General features: G+C 43.4%; 1 protein-coding gene and 1 long non-coding RNA gene across 2 annotated transcripts; one reads left to right on the forward strand and one right to left on the reverse strand.

Moving 5' to 3' along the window:
• Positions 1-5,622: 5,622 nt before the first annotated feature.
• Positions 5,623-8,632, reverse strand: LOC130378677 (uncharacterized). Its single transcript, XM_056585382.1, has 2 exons — positions 7,404-8,632; positions 5,623-6,682 (listed from the first exon to the last, which is right to left on the reverse strand). Exons 1-2 carry the CDS (start codon positions 7,791-7,793, stop codon positions 5,843-5,845), a joined length of 1,230 nt encoding a protein of 409 aa, XP_056441357.1. The 5' UTR covers positions 7,794-8,632; the 3' UTR covers positions 5,623-5,842.
• On the forward strand, positions 8,000-13,431 carry LOC130378681 (uncharacterized). The gene is made up of 5 exons (XR_008894839.1): positions 8,000-8,099; positions 9,780-9,859; positions 10,791-10,909; positions 11,086-12,207; positions 13,060-13,431. It is a non-coding gene; the product is annotated as an uncharacterized LOC130378681 (long non-coding RNA).

The raw sequence follows: 13,431 nt of genomic DNA on the forward strand, positions 1-13,431 counted from the left end.
AGAGAGGGAGAGGGAGAGGGAGTCGGAGAGAGGGAGAGGGAGAGGGGGGGGAGAGAGAGGGAGAGAGAGAGAGAGACTATGTGTGTGTGTATGTGTGTGTGTATGTGTTTTTTTTTATGTGTGTGAACGTGTAGGTGTGTGTGTGTGTGTGTGTGTGTGTGCCTGTGCGTGTTCGTTTGTGTGCGCGGCGGGGCGAAGGGGGCCCCCCACAGAGGCCCCACAGAGTGTGTGTGTGTGTGTGTGTGTGTGTGTGTGTGTGTGTGTGTGTGTTTACGGGCGTGCAGGCGCTGAGGGAGGAGGTCCTTTTTTTTTTTTCTACAACCGACACAGAGACGCTGAGGACCGCACTTGGACCCCCCCCCCTCCAACCCCCTTCCCCCACCCCCGGGAGGAGGTCCTCCTGGGTGAAGGAGGACCAGAAGGTGTGGAGGTGTGTCAGTGTGTCTGAGGACCCTCCTCCACCTGGGGACACTCTGTAGAAGGACAGAGAGCCAGCAGGCCGGTCCAGATACACTCCTACTCTGGTGGAGCCAGCGGGGCGGAGAGGGAGGGCTGTCTTTGTACCGTTGTACCAGGGAGAGTAAGGATCATCAGTACAATAAAGACCCCAGGACTTGTTGTTCCCTCCAAGCCAGCTGTCACCACCCCATCCTCTCCTTGTGATTCCTCTGTATGTCACTCCTATATTAACCCATCCTTCCCACTCTACCTCCCAGTAACAGCGGCCAGTCAGAGCCTCTCTACCCAACACCTGGAACCAGGAGTCAAATCTGTCTGGGTGATCCGGATACGACTGGTCCTCATCAACCCACGTCACCTTCCTGTTGTCCTCAGACAGAGAGAGTTGTCTGTTGGCCGTGTTGGGGTCCAGTGTGAGGTCACAGGCATCTGAGGGAGAACCAGACATGATGAGCTGCTGAACCGCTCTTCATCCTCCTCATCATCATCATCACTAGTACTGTTCTCCTGCGCTCTATGTACATATACATAGATATGAACACATACATACCAACCCGGTCTCACGAAAAGACGTGACACTGCCACGTTATTTAATCTATTGAAACGTGATCAGGAACACGTATTTTCAAATTTTTCGTGTCAAAAAGCACAATTTCCAAACTAAGGTTCTGTCCGGGAGCGTTCCCCCTAAAGTCCCGTACAGAACATTTATTGTTAAAAATTGCCTGTGATAACTAACAATATGACATCTTTTGGCCACCCGTTTCTACTTTCACCTTTGATTCTGAGAAATTGTGACAATTCACGGATATATTAAATTCAGGTGCACTGTATGTCTTGATGTTTATTTTATCTAGCCATCTATTGTCTTGTTTTTGGCTATGTTAATGAAAGTCTGCATCGACGCCTCGCAAGTCCAGTGTCGCGAGCGGACGTTGCCATGACATCTAGAAATTATATCGTATTTAATGGGTTGTCACTAATATTGATGTGTTGGGCTTGATTATAACTCGTGAATAATATTGTTTGCACCACGGCCTGGGGGAATACTCGTGCTCGTGAAAATTATGCTTTTTGACACGAACATTTTGAAAATACGTGTTCCTGATCACGTTTCAATAGATTAAATAACGTGACAGTGTCACGTCTTTTCGTGAGACCGCAACCAGATCCGTGAGGTAGACCCTCAGAGTACAAGACCCGGTAAGAGAAGACGTTTAAACGCCTTCACTAACCAAGATTCCCGTTTAAATAATGTTACCATAATACCGGACTACAAATATAACAACAGTTCATTCTGTCCCAAGTACCTTTAAAGTCCCCCAAGGACGCAAGAAGGCACAAGAAGAAAAAGTCATTATTAACGTCAATCTGAAACCTGACTGCAGGTTGGAAGGTTCTGGGTTCGATCCCCAATGCCCAGAGTCTAACACGTAGCATCCTGTAGAGCAGGAATCTTAAAAATATTCAACCTACTGATAGGATTCAGTTATTCATATTTATGATCTATCACAGATAAGAGTGGACTACAGTATCTCAGTCTTCTTCCTGATGGACCAGTTCCCCTCCCAGTTCAAACTCCTCCCAGACTAACCTCGAATAGGCGGCTGATCCATGACCTCACTCAGTGATAAATAATAATCAGCTTATTGAAGCATGGACAGAGAGCTCTGAGCTCTGTCCACTCTGAGTACAGAATACTCAGAGTGGACAGAGTACTCAGTGTACAGAGTATTCAGCGTACAGAGTGCTCAGAGTACACACACACACACAGACACACACACAGACAATTTAAGAAGTGAATTTTGTGCGTAACCATGGACACCCTGGGCGGTGAGGCTCTCCTATCTCTGGAATCTCCCGACACCATTACAGGTCTTACTTCACTGGACGACATTTTATGTATTGGCAGTTTAGGTGTTATGACGCTGGTGACGGTGTTGTCTCTTCACCCTGCTCCACCTAGGGAACACAACACAACACAATGATAACCTCACTTTAGTACACAACACAACGATGATATCACTTTAGTACACAACACAACGATGATCTCACTTTAGTACACAACACAACGATGATCTCACTTTAGTACACAACACAACGATGATCTCACTTTAGTACACAACACAACGATGATCTCACTTTAGTACACAACACAACGATGATCTCACTTTAGTACACAACACAACGATGATCTCACTTTAGTACACAACACAATGATGATCTCACTTTAGTACACAACACAATGATGATCTCACTTTAGTACACAACACAACGATGATCTCACTTAAGTACACAACACAATGATGATCTCACTTTAGTACACAATACAACACAACGATGATCTCACTTTAGTACACAACACAATGATGATCTCACTTTAGTACACAACACAATGATGATCTCACTTTAGTACACAACACAACGATGATCTCACTTAAGTACACAACACAATGATGATCTCACTTTAGTACACAATACAACACAACGATGATCTCACTTTAGTACACAACACAACGATGATCTCACTTTAGTACACAACACAATGATGATCTCACTTTAGTACACAATACAACACAATGATGATCTCACTTTAGTACACAACACAACGATGATCTCACTTTAGTACACAACACAACGATGATCTCACTTTAGTACACAACACAATGATGATCTCACTTTAGTACACAACACAATGATGATCTCACTTTAGTACACAACACAATGATGATCTCACTTTAGTACACAACAAAATGATGATCTCACTTTAGTACACAACACAATGATGATCTCACTTTAGTACACAACACAACGATGATCTCACTTTAGTACACAACACAACGATGATCTCACTTTAGTACACTCTTTAGACGTCAGGAGACAAGATGGAGGCCTGTGTTGTTGCACTTTGTACAGTTGGTGTTGTGGTGCTCCTGGTCTCTGGCGGAAATCCAGAGTAGGAGGAAGGAGAGAAGGAGAGAAAAGGATTAAAGGGGAAAAGGATTAGAGGGGAGAAGGAGAAGAGAGAAGGAGGATTAGAGGGGAGAAGGAGAAGAGAGATGGAGGATTAGTATTTAGTTACCAGAACTGTATGGAGTGTATCTATTGTTTGTGTGTGTGACGTCTCCCTGACCTCAGGGGGCGTGTCTCCCTGACCTCAGGGGGCGTGTCTCCCTGACCTCAGGGGGCGTGTCTCCCTGACCTCAGGGGTGTGTCGGGTCCGTAACCCCCTTGCGTTGCGTGAACGTAGGACCATATCAGCCCTTTGGTCCAAATGGCTCTGGGTGCACCGGCACACCATCCCCCATACCTTTTATTTCATTTGTATATTTCTTACGTTTTTGAGATATAATGGTTAGTTTTTTTGTGTTGTTTTTATCTTTGTGTTGTTTTTCCCTTTAGGTTAAAAAGGGAAGAGGGAGGAAAGGAGGACCAATGGGAGGCAGGAGGCGGAGTCTGAGGAGGGAGCAGAGCTGGGTCCATGTTTCAGATTGATGTTGTTGGTTAAGTTCTCTTATAGCGCCCCCAGGAGGAGCCAAGGGGAACAGGTCAGCGCCGGAGCCGGTGGGGGCCAGAGGGGCGGGGCCCTAGAGGGGGCGGGGCCCTAGAGGGCCCCCCCACAGCGGACCGGTCAATACAAGTTACACATCTGGGGAATCAATCAATCAATCAATGCAAGTGATACCACGATCAATAAATAAATGAAATAAAAGGGATGTGTTGTGTGTCTCACACACACACACACACACACACACACACACACACACACACACACACACACACACACACACACACACAGAAGTAAAGGTAAGTAAAGGTGAATAAGTGCTGGAGGGTAAGAAATAGGAAACATGCAACACAATAAAACCCATTGTGGAGCCGTGGCCATGCAGGGAAACCCCAGGGGAGGGGGGGGGGCACGGCCTCCCTGCTCCCCATGGGGGGGGTGCTGTTAATGATGTGTTTCAGTGCTCTGCTGCCCCCCTCTAGTCTAAAGAGGGGACTCTGGGGAGGAGGGGGGGCTTCCCATCAGTGTGGAGAGGGGGGCCCCCACCAGGGGGGCTCTGGGGGTCAGCTGTTTGGGTGGGGGGCCACAGCAGAGGCCACAGGTCGGTGGGGGGGAGACGTGGGGGGACGAAAGGTTATGGTGGGGGTCAGGGTGAGGGTTGGGGTTAGGGGAGACCTGGTGGTGGATGAGGTTATGGTGGGGGTCAGGGTGAGGGTTGGGGTTACGGGGAGACCTGGTGGTGGATGAGGTTATGGTGGGGGTCAGGGTGAGGGTTGGGGTTACGGGGAGACCTGGTGGTGGATGAGGTTATGGTGGGGGTCAGGGTGAGGGTTGGGGTTACGGGGAGACCTGGTGGTGGATGAGGTTATGGTGGGGGTCAGGGTGAGGGTTGGGGTTACGGGGAGACCTGGTGGTGGATGAGGTTATGGTGGGGGTCAGGGTGAGGGTTGGGGTTATGGGGAGACCTGGTGGTGGATGAGGTTATGGTGGGGGTCAGGGTGAGGGTTGGGGTTATGGGGAGACCTGGTGGTGGATGAGGTTACGGTGGGGGTCAGGGTGAGGGTTGGGGTTATGGGGAGACCTGGTGGTGGATGAGGTTACGGTGGGGGTCAGGGTGAGGGTTGGGGTTATGGGGAGACCTGGTGGTGGATGAGGTTATGGTGGGGGTCAGGGTGAGGGTTGGGGTTATGGGGAGACCTGGTGGTGGATGAGGTTATGGTGGGGGTCAGGGTGAGGGTTGGGGTTATGGGGAGGCACTGCAAATTTCCCTGAACTTGCCAAGATTTAAAAACATATATCAAGTTATTCATCTTCTTTTAAGATTTATTATCTATTTATCAGTTCTGAATTGGTTGTATAATCTTAAAAAGTAACTAATATATTTCTTCCATGACTCAACTAGCCAGAAAATCTTAAATTTAGTCAATTTACTCTTAAAATAAGATAAAATCCATTTCCCATATTTTCCCCCTGCCACACCCAACTTGTTTCTAGATCCAGTGATAAAGACTTGCTTGATATAAGAGTGACAGCATTTTCTTTTAAGAAAAATACAACTTTTATTCAAAAGTAATAGACACAACAAAGGGATTGTTCCCCAACAGGTTCAAACAAAGGAATCTCCATTGAAACAAAATGTGACTACATGAGTAGGCTAACAGGGTAACAGAGTTAAACGACACCTCATATTTTGTTGCCACTTGGCAAGTAATGAAATTATTATTTTTTCTTCAAAAGTAAGAACAACCCGAAAGGGATGGATTTCCACTCCTTAAACGTTTTTTGAAAAATAATCAAAAATAAAAAAAATCTGTACCAAGTAACAATTATTACATAATGATAGATATAATGACCTCATGAAGTGCTAGGGCCATTTCAGTCAGCAATTATGTCACTTAGATTATATTTTATTGGGACAAACACACTTCCTTTGAAAGAAACAGAGAAATATGAGGTATGATCAATGAGGTCATGCACTAGTTCTGTTGCTTGGGCAAGAGCGGGAATTGTCACTTTGTAGGCACAGAAATCTTTGTCAAAGGTTAAGGTTTCATATGGTATAGTTTCAAAAGCACTAAAAAAGGAATTTACCATAAAAATGCCTTTCACCAATCCAAACACAGGCAAATGATCATCCACGTGAGTGATAATCAAAGACTTCCCACTTATGTATTTATTTCCATTAAGGATGAGCCATTTAACTGATACAACATTCTCTGAAATCTCCATGCCCAAAAAGTCTCTAAATGTAGCTTGAATGTACTGTAGATTTGCAACCTCGGAAATAGGCCCTAATTCTCTCTCATTTGCAAAAATAGGATGCTCACAGCCAATTTCATTCTGACAACACTCAAGGAACTGATTATGTTTAGCTAGTGACTTACAAACATTTTTAAAATTCAATTTTGAAGCCCACTGCTTAAAATAACTGTGCTTTGCTTCAAATCGCATGCACATGCATCTTATCAAAGGACCAAGGGATTTGATTTGACTGGGTAGATGCAACATGTAATGCTGCTTAGGTATTACATTACTCTCAGGGAAAAGGTGTTTGAATTGATTCAAATGTTTTTCGATCATAATTTTGAGCTGTGATATTGTTTGTAAAGAAATTACCTGTGACAGGTGGCATTGTTCACGAACACTTATGGCAAAAGCTGCTGCAGATCTGGCAATGTCAGGCCCGGTGACAGATGTTGGAGCTGCAGCTTCTCCCTGATAAATCACACAAATACAACTTAGGCTATGCTATTGGCCATTTGTAGTTCCAAATAGGACTTAAAATTTAAATCCCACTTAGCAAGTCAATTTTAAATAATTTATTGAAAGTGTAAACTGATAGCTTATATTAGCTGCTTAGAGCTTCGATCCTATAGAGCTCGTAAGTCGCCATTGCTCATGGGACCTATGAGACCGAAAAAAATTAATGGGAGTCAATGGAGAGAAAGTAATTATTTTCTGATCCCAGTCTTTATATGCCCCGGATTACACATATGTTGTTTGTGGATTTAAATGATAATTTTTCATGCAAAGAAAACTATAATTTAGCGGGATCTGTTTGCGAGTGGTGGTGACGTTTATCATACGTGTCGAGAGCAGCGGGAGTTGTAGTCCACAAAGCGCCCCACACAAAAACTAACCGTATCAAACTCCTACCCGCTAAATTATAGTTTTCTTTGCATGAAAAATTATCATTTAAATCAACAAACAACATGTGTAAACGTGGGCATATAAAGACTCAGGGATCAGAAAATAATTACTTTCTCTCCATTCTCTTCATTTTTTTCGGTCTCATAGGTCCCATGAGCAATGGCGACTTACGAGCTCCATAGAGTTTTTAAATGAAATTCAAATTCGTAATTCTAACAACCTCTACACATCACATTCCCCCAGCACATAGACAAGATAGCAGAACTAGGCTCAACTGCAAACTTACTGCATTGCTTGATTGGGCCTCAGGCATCTCTGGTGGGTCCTGCGTTCCAAGTTCGAGAAGGTCAGGTGATGATTCCATGGAGCTGTCCATGGAAGGAGTCATAGAATTGCCAAATATCGATACGCCGAAGTTTTCTAATAAAGGTGGTGCGGATGTGGGTGTCGTTCTCCATTGACATGGTGGACATCCAGACGTTACATACAGGGGATGCGTTCGTTTCAGGTGACGATAAAATGAGTTAAAAACTCTGAACTCTTGCTCACAGCCATCAATCCCACAGAAAACCCAAAATTCTGCATTACGACCATGTGTGACATTAATGTGGCTAAGAAGATTCTTCAATCTAAAAGCCACAAAAATTATACAGATCATGCAGCGCCACACCGACATGTCTTCTGACGAGGTTGATCTGTGATTTTGGCGGTTCTAGGGTTTCACTGCTGGGCTACCCTGCTTCCTGTTTGGCCTTCCTCCTGATCTCCCGATTGGTTAACCGTCAAAGCAATTGTGTAAAAAAACATGTATATTATTACATATAAGACAACGTAGCATTCACAAACAATCCTCAAGATTCTCTGAAAAAAACATCTGAATGACGTCAGTGAGGTGAACAAACTCGGCGCCAAAACGGGACTGACGCAGTAAGGAAAAGTTATCGACGACGACGAGTCAATTTCAACTGAACGCAATTTTAACGTAAGTATTATGCTGCTTTGTCGTGCAAAATTGTTTTAGGACTATGTTGTTTCACTGAGGATATGTTTCCACATTCACATTCATTTGGTAACAGCCAGCTACAATTTAAAAAAATTCTGGCTAGCTAGCCATCCACATAGCTGATTTGTTAATCATTAACCAGTGGTGGACAGTAACGAAGAACAAGCCATTCGTTACTGTACTTGAATGACTATTATATTTAACCTAGAAACACCCTGTCAATCTTGAACGGTTACGTTAAAATTATTATTCGATTTGGAAATATGATTGGTATATATCCGGCGTTTGTCCCCGTTTATATGGCTAGAGGCAATGTGCTTTCTACATAGTTGTTCCAATGTCCATACTATCCGTACTTGTAGCCTAAGTTTGAATGCGAAGGCCGTTCCGATTCAAATCGGGCGAAAATAAGTACCGAAAGGACCCGGATGATGTACTCAAAACCATAGACATCATCATAGCTGTGTTCGAAATCGTTCCCTATCATGGATGTAGTGCACTAAATAGGGTGCACGCCATTTTGTAGGGTGTTCGAATTCTCAGTGGTCCACTATACAGGGCACTTTATAGTGGACTTAAAATAGGTTACATACGATGTTCCCTACATGTTACTCCCGTATACCACAATGCAATGCGGTTGTATTTTTCCAGGGGAGAAGAAGAAGCTGAATAACCGCGAAAACGAATACATTTAATGATGGAGTCTCCGGCTTGTGTTTAGAAATGTCAACAATTTATTTGGGATTTAACATAGAATATTTAACATTCAAAATTAATTTGAATAAACTTGAACAAGGAAATGTAACATTCAACATCAATACAACCTCCAGCCCGGTTTGTTAGATGATGTCGGCACATCACGTCACACAAATACACGGCGCATTTACTGACGCAAATGACGTTTAGAAATGTTCAGCGTAGTGTCCGAATTCTCGTTCCCTATTCCCTATATAGTGCACTATATAATGTACACTATATAGGGAATAGGGAACGAGTGTATAGGGAACGATTTCGAACACATATGATAGACGGAGCATCGAATGCTACCGCCTACTGGCACTGACGAGACGCAGGGCTGCCATCTTGGAGTGGTCATCCGCTCCACTCAGTGTAATCCATTTGGCTGGAGCAATGAGCTGTCAGCGCATTTAATTAATCATACCTCACTGAATACCACTGATTTTCATGCGTTTTTTTGTCAAACGTGTAGCTATGATAAAGGCCACATGGTTTGGCGTGTTTTATTATTCAATACCAATTATACCAATAGTACGGTAATGTAGGGTGACCAGACGTCCTCTTTTTCCCGGACATGTCCTCTTTTCGAGACCTAAAAAATGCGTCCGGCAGGGATTCCAAAAACGTCCGGTATTTTGCCTCGTCGCAAAAAAAAAATAAATATATATGTATTATTGTTATTATACGTTCCACCTTCTTGCGCGAGCTGACTGTAGAGAGAGTCTGTCATTGGGCGACGGGGGGGGGGTTTGTAAACGTCGACTCAAGTCGACGTTTCAAGGGAGTATTCCACTTTTACTGTAGTAATATTTTGCACATATCTCAACTTTTACTCAAGTACGTGGTCTGAGTACTTTGTCCACCACTGTAGGTAACTAACCCAGACGAGCTTTTCTGAACTTGATTCTGTTTTTGGGGCAGGGATATTCAGAGCTGGAGAACTACGGAGCAGCTGTCGAGCATGGATGACTTGGATGTCACAACACTGTCTGTGTTACAAGGTAAAATGTATTTGGTTTATATAAAGTATTAGTGGGTGCATGCTAATCTAACTGTGTAGGCTAGATAAGAGTAAACGAGTCCATGAGTGCGGGCTCGGTTGGCATCGTGGAGGAACGTGCATCTTATTTGCAGAGATAGCAAACTTAGCTAGCCTACTTTGTGTAGTACTGGGGATGATTAGTTGCATCCGTTATCTACGACTTGCATCAAAAGTAGCTAGTCCACCTGGCTGTCTGTCAAAAAATAGTACCACTCGGTAACGTACCGGAGATCAAAATAAGACAGATTTTGCGTTCTAGCAAAAATGTACCCATATCAGCTTCTGAGCAATATTTTCTGTAGGTTTCATTATATTATCTGTGTGTCACAATCAACAGCTTTCTCAGCAATGGGGTTCAAAACTCAAATTGCAGAGAACTCTTGCATGCAGTAGTCAAATTTGAAATACTAAAGCATATTTGCTTGCCTGTTCCTTCTAGGTAGGGGTCTGTAGTGCATCTAGGCCAGTAGTGCCCTAAATGATTTATTTAAAAAGCCTACGTTATCTAGATGGGATATAAACTTGTAATGAAACATGTCCCACCCTAGCCTATGTCATAGAGAGCAGTTTGCAATGTATTTTTATTGTATCAAATACAATGGTTTTCATGGAAAGTAGACATGGTGCTCTAATAGGGAGTGGATCCCAAAATAATGTTAATGTTAAAGGGAGAGTTTGGTGTAAATTCATCCATAGCCCTGTTGGTGAAGGTCATATTTTGCTGTCCAGAGTCAAATTAGTTAGTAACCATCATCCAGGTCAACCTAATGGATCATCATTATGGCATTTAATGAGTAATAGGCATTTTTGACAGTTGCTGTTAAAATGAGGGTGCATTGAAAAAAAGGAAATCATGGTTGATTATGTTTCCTCTTCCTGTAATTTTAAAGCTGCTGATGTTGATGAAGGGGTTTTAAAAACCCTCTCTCGGGAGGATCTTTTGGATCTTCTTCCTGGACCACAGAACTTTCTGCGAAGAAAGAAGTTGTGGGATCACATTCATCCAAAGGTAAATGTCCACATATGTTGCTAGAGAGAACCTGGCTGTTCAAGGTCTGTAGGATAATTGGCAAAACTAATAGAGGATAAACAGTTATTACTGGCAAAGTGTAGATTGTTTTTCTGGCAAAGGGTTTTTCTGACACCACACTGTAACCCTTAATAGCAAATTTGATTTAATTGCAGGAACAGAGTGAGAATGCAGTGAGAGAAGCCATTGATCAGCCATCCATGTTGCCAAGCCAGCCATCCACACATGCCATGTTACCAAGCCTGCCAAGCCAGCCATCCACAAGTGCCATGTGGCCAAGCCCGCCACGGACCTCCACCCCCAAAAGCCATCACCAGAAAACCGTAAAAATGCCGGACCCTCCTGAGTATGTGGTATACACCGATTCAGAACTTGACTTGGTTCGGAGCCAGTATTTTGAACTGCTCCGCAGTGGGAAAGGGTCACAGTGCAAGATGTCTAAAGACCTATTTTGCAGACTGATAAGGAACACTGTAACCAGCATGGTGGCTATCCTCCGTGCCAGTAGTTTGTGTCAAGAACAGATGTACCCTTCAAAAAGGGAAATTCAGGCAGTGGCTGAGAAGATTGTTGATTATTACCCTATGCTGCAAGACTCATCAAACACGCCTTATGTAAGTGCCTTTTCTATTTCAAATAATGTAGTGGGTTAGGCTGTGGAGTAATGACTCAAACATTTCTTTCCTACAGCTGACTGTGTACTCTAAAATGTATAAGCATATCCAAAACATCAAGTCCCCAAGAAAAAGGCAAGGACGAATGCCACAACGGGGGGTACCTAAGAAGAGGTCTCTCCTTGAGTCAAGTCTTGAAGATGACAGTGATGCTTCAACCAATTTGTCGGTTGCTTCAACAGTAATTCTGCCGGACAGCGATGATAACGACGCTGAGCTCAGCCAAGGCCAATGGAGAAGTAAATGAGTGCTAAAATATTCCACCACAATACGATTTTGTTTGTAAAGACCCGTTATCATGAACCCATTTAAACTTTTTTTAAAGCCTTTCTAGGGGCATGAATAAATGTCCTTGTATTTGACCTTTTCTTTGGTGTTGTATGTTAAGACCAGGACAGCCGCAAAACACAAGCAAGGCACTATCAGACATTACAGACCATGTACAGCAAACCTAAGTCTAAGCCAAATGGAAGTGATGTTGCTCAGATTTTGGACTTGGAGTTCGAGGCCAGGCGGGCCTTTATTGATTCTGATGCAACAAAGGAAGAAGACAAGGCAGCCAAGATTATGGATGCATATCCATGTTTTAGAGATCCCCGACATGTAAGTAATTTTGCACCTTCTAACATTTGAAGCAGACACTTCTGCCGTCTTCATGTCTGACAATTCTGGCGCAAAATGAACCAACCTAGGGTGTGTTAGTACATCAATATGAGTTCGAACGATTGCAGGGATTTGTTTTGACGGCATCTGAATGTAATTTGCCTTCAGCGTATGCCGCTAATTACCTTCTGTGGGGGCAGCGGGTAAAGTAAAAAGAAATCGCTATTTCTATACCATTAACAAGACTCAAATAGCACCTAAATTCTGTATTAATATACGTAGGGCTCCAACATGTAAATCGAAGCATTAAGAACTTTGAATTTTATTAAAAAGACAGTTTATGAAGACAGTAGCATTCACAGCTTATGTTTTCAGAATATGTTTTCAGCTATATCCTCCGGCAACACCCAAATCACGCGAGATTTCAAGTGAGACTGTCAGTGTGTTCGTTCCCCACGATGGCAGCCACCACCAGAAACCGTGAATGGTACTGTCTTTAATTAACTGTCTGTACACTTTCAAAGTTATCAATGCTTTGGTTTACATGTTGGGGCCCTACTTATATTCCCACAGAATTGTGGTGCTATTTGAGTCTTGTTAATGGTACAGAAATAGCGATTTAGTTTGTTTTTACCCAGTGTCCCCACAGCTAGAATTAGGAGGTAATTAGCAGTATTTTAGTTACATCCAGATGCCGTAAAAACAAATCCCTGCAATTGTTCAAACTCGTAATGATATACCAACAAACCCTAGGTTAATTTTGCGCTGGAATTGTCCTTTAGCTGTTTTCCATTGATCACAGCACAGACACCAAGTTTGTGTATTTGCTGTATGCCGAATTTTGTCTTGTAGGCAGTTGACGAGCTTGGGCGTATCCTTGGTGGCGCCAACAGTAAATACATTGACGATACCAAGAAAAGATGGCAGACCTTCTGTACCAATGTCCAATTCTATGGTCTGTGGAAGAAGGTCCTAAAACCCCCCATTCCTGTGGATATGGCTGGAGGTATGTTCTGTATTATAATCTGAATTGTAATCTATCAAATCATGTGCAGAATATGTGCATAGTGTATCTGACATATGGACTGGAAACCCGTCTATTCCATGCTGTTCTCTTCATGTGGTAACAGTTGGACCAAGGGGTCATGCCCGGTCTCTACAGATTCATCTGTTCCCATATAAAGTGAATGGAAAGAGGAGGCAAACGACATTTTGCCGTTCATG

Source organism: Gadus chalcogrammus, unplaced genomic scaffold (genome assembly GCF_026213295.1).
Source record: "Gadus chalcogrammus isolate NIFS_2021 unplaced genomic scaffold, NIFS_Gcha_1.0 GACHA098, whole genome shotgun sequence".
Classification (NCBI taxonomy): domain Eukaryota; kingdom Metazoa; phylum Chordata; class Actinopteri; order Gadiformes; family Gadidae; genus Gadus; species Gadus chalcogrammus.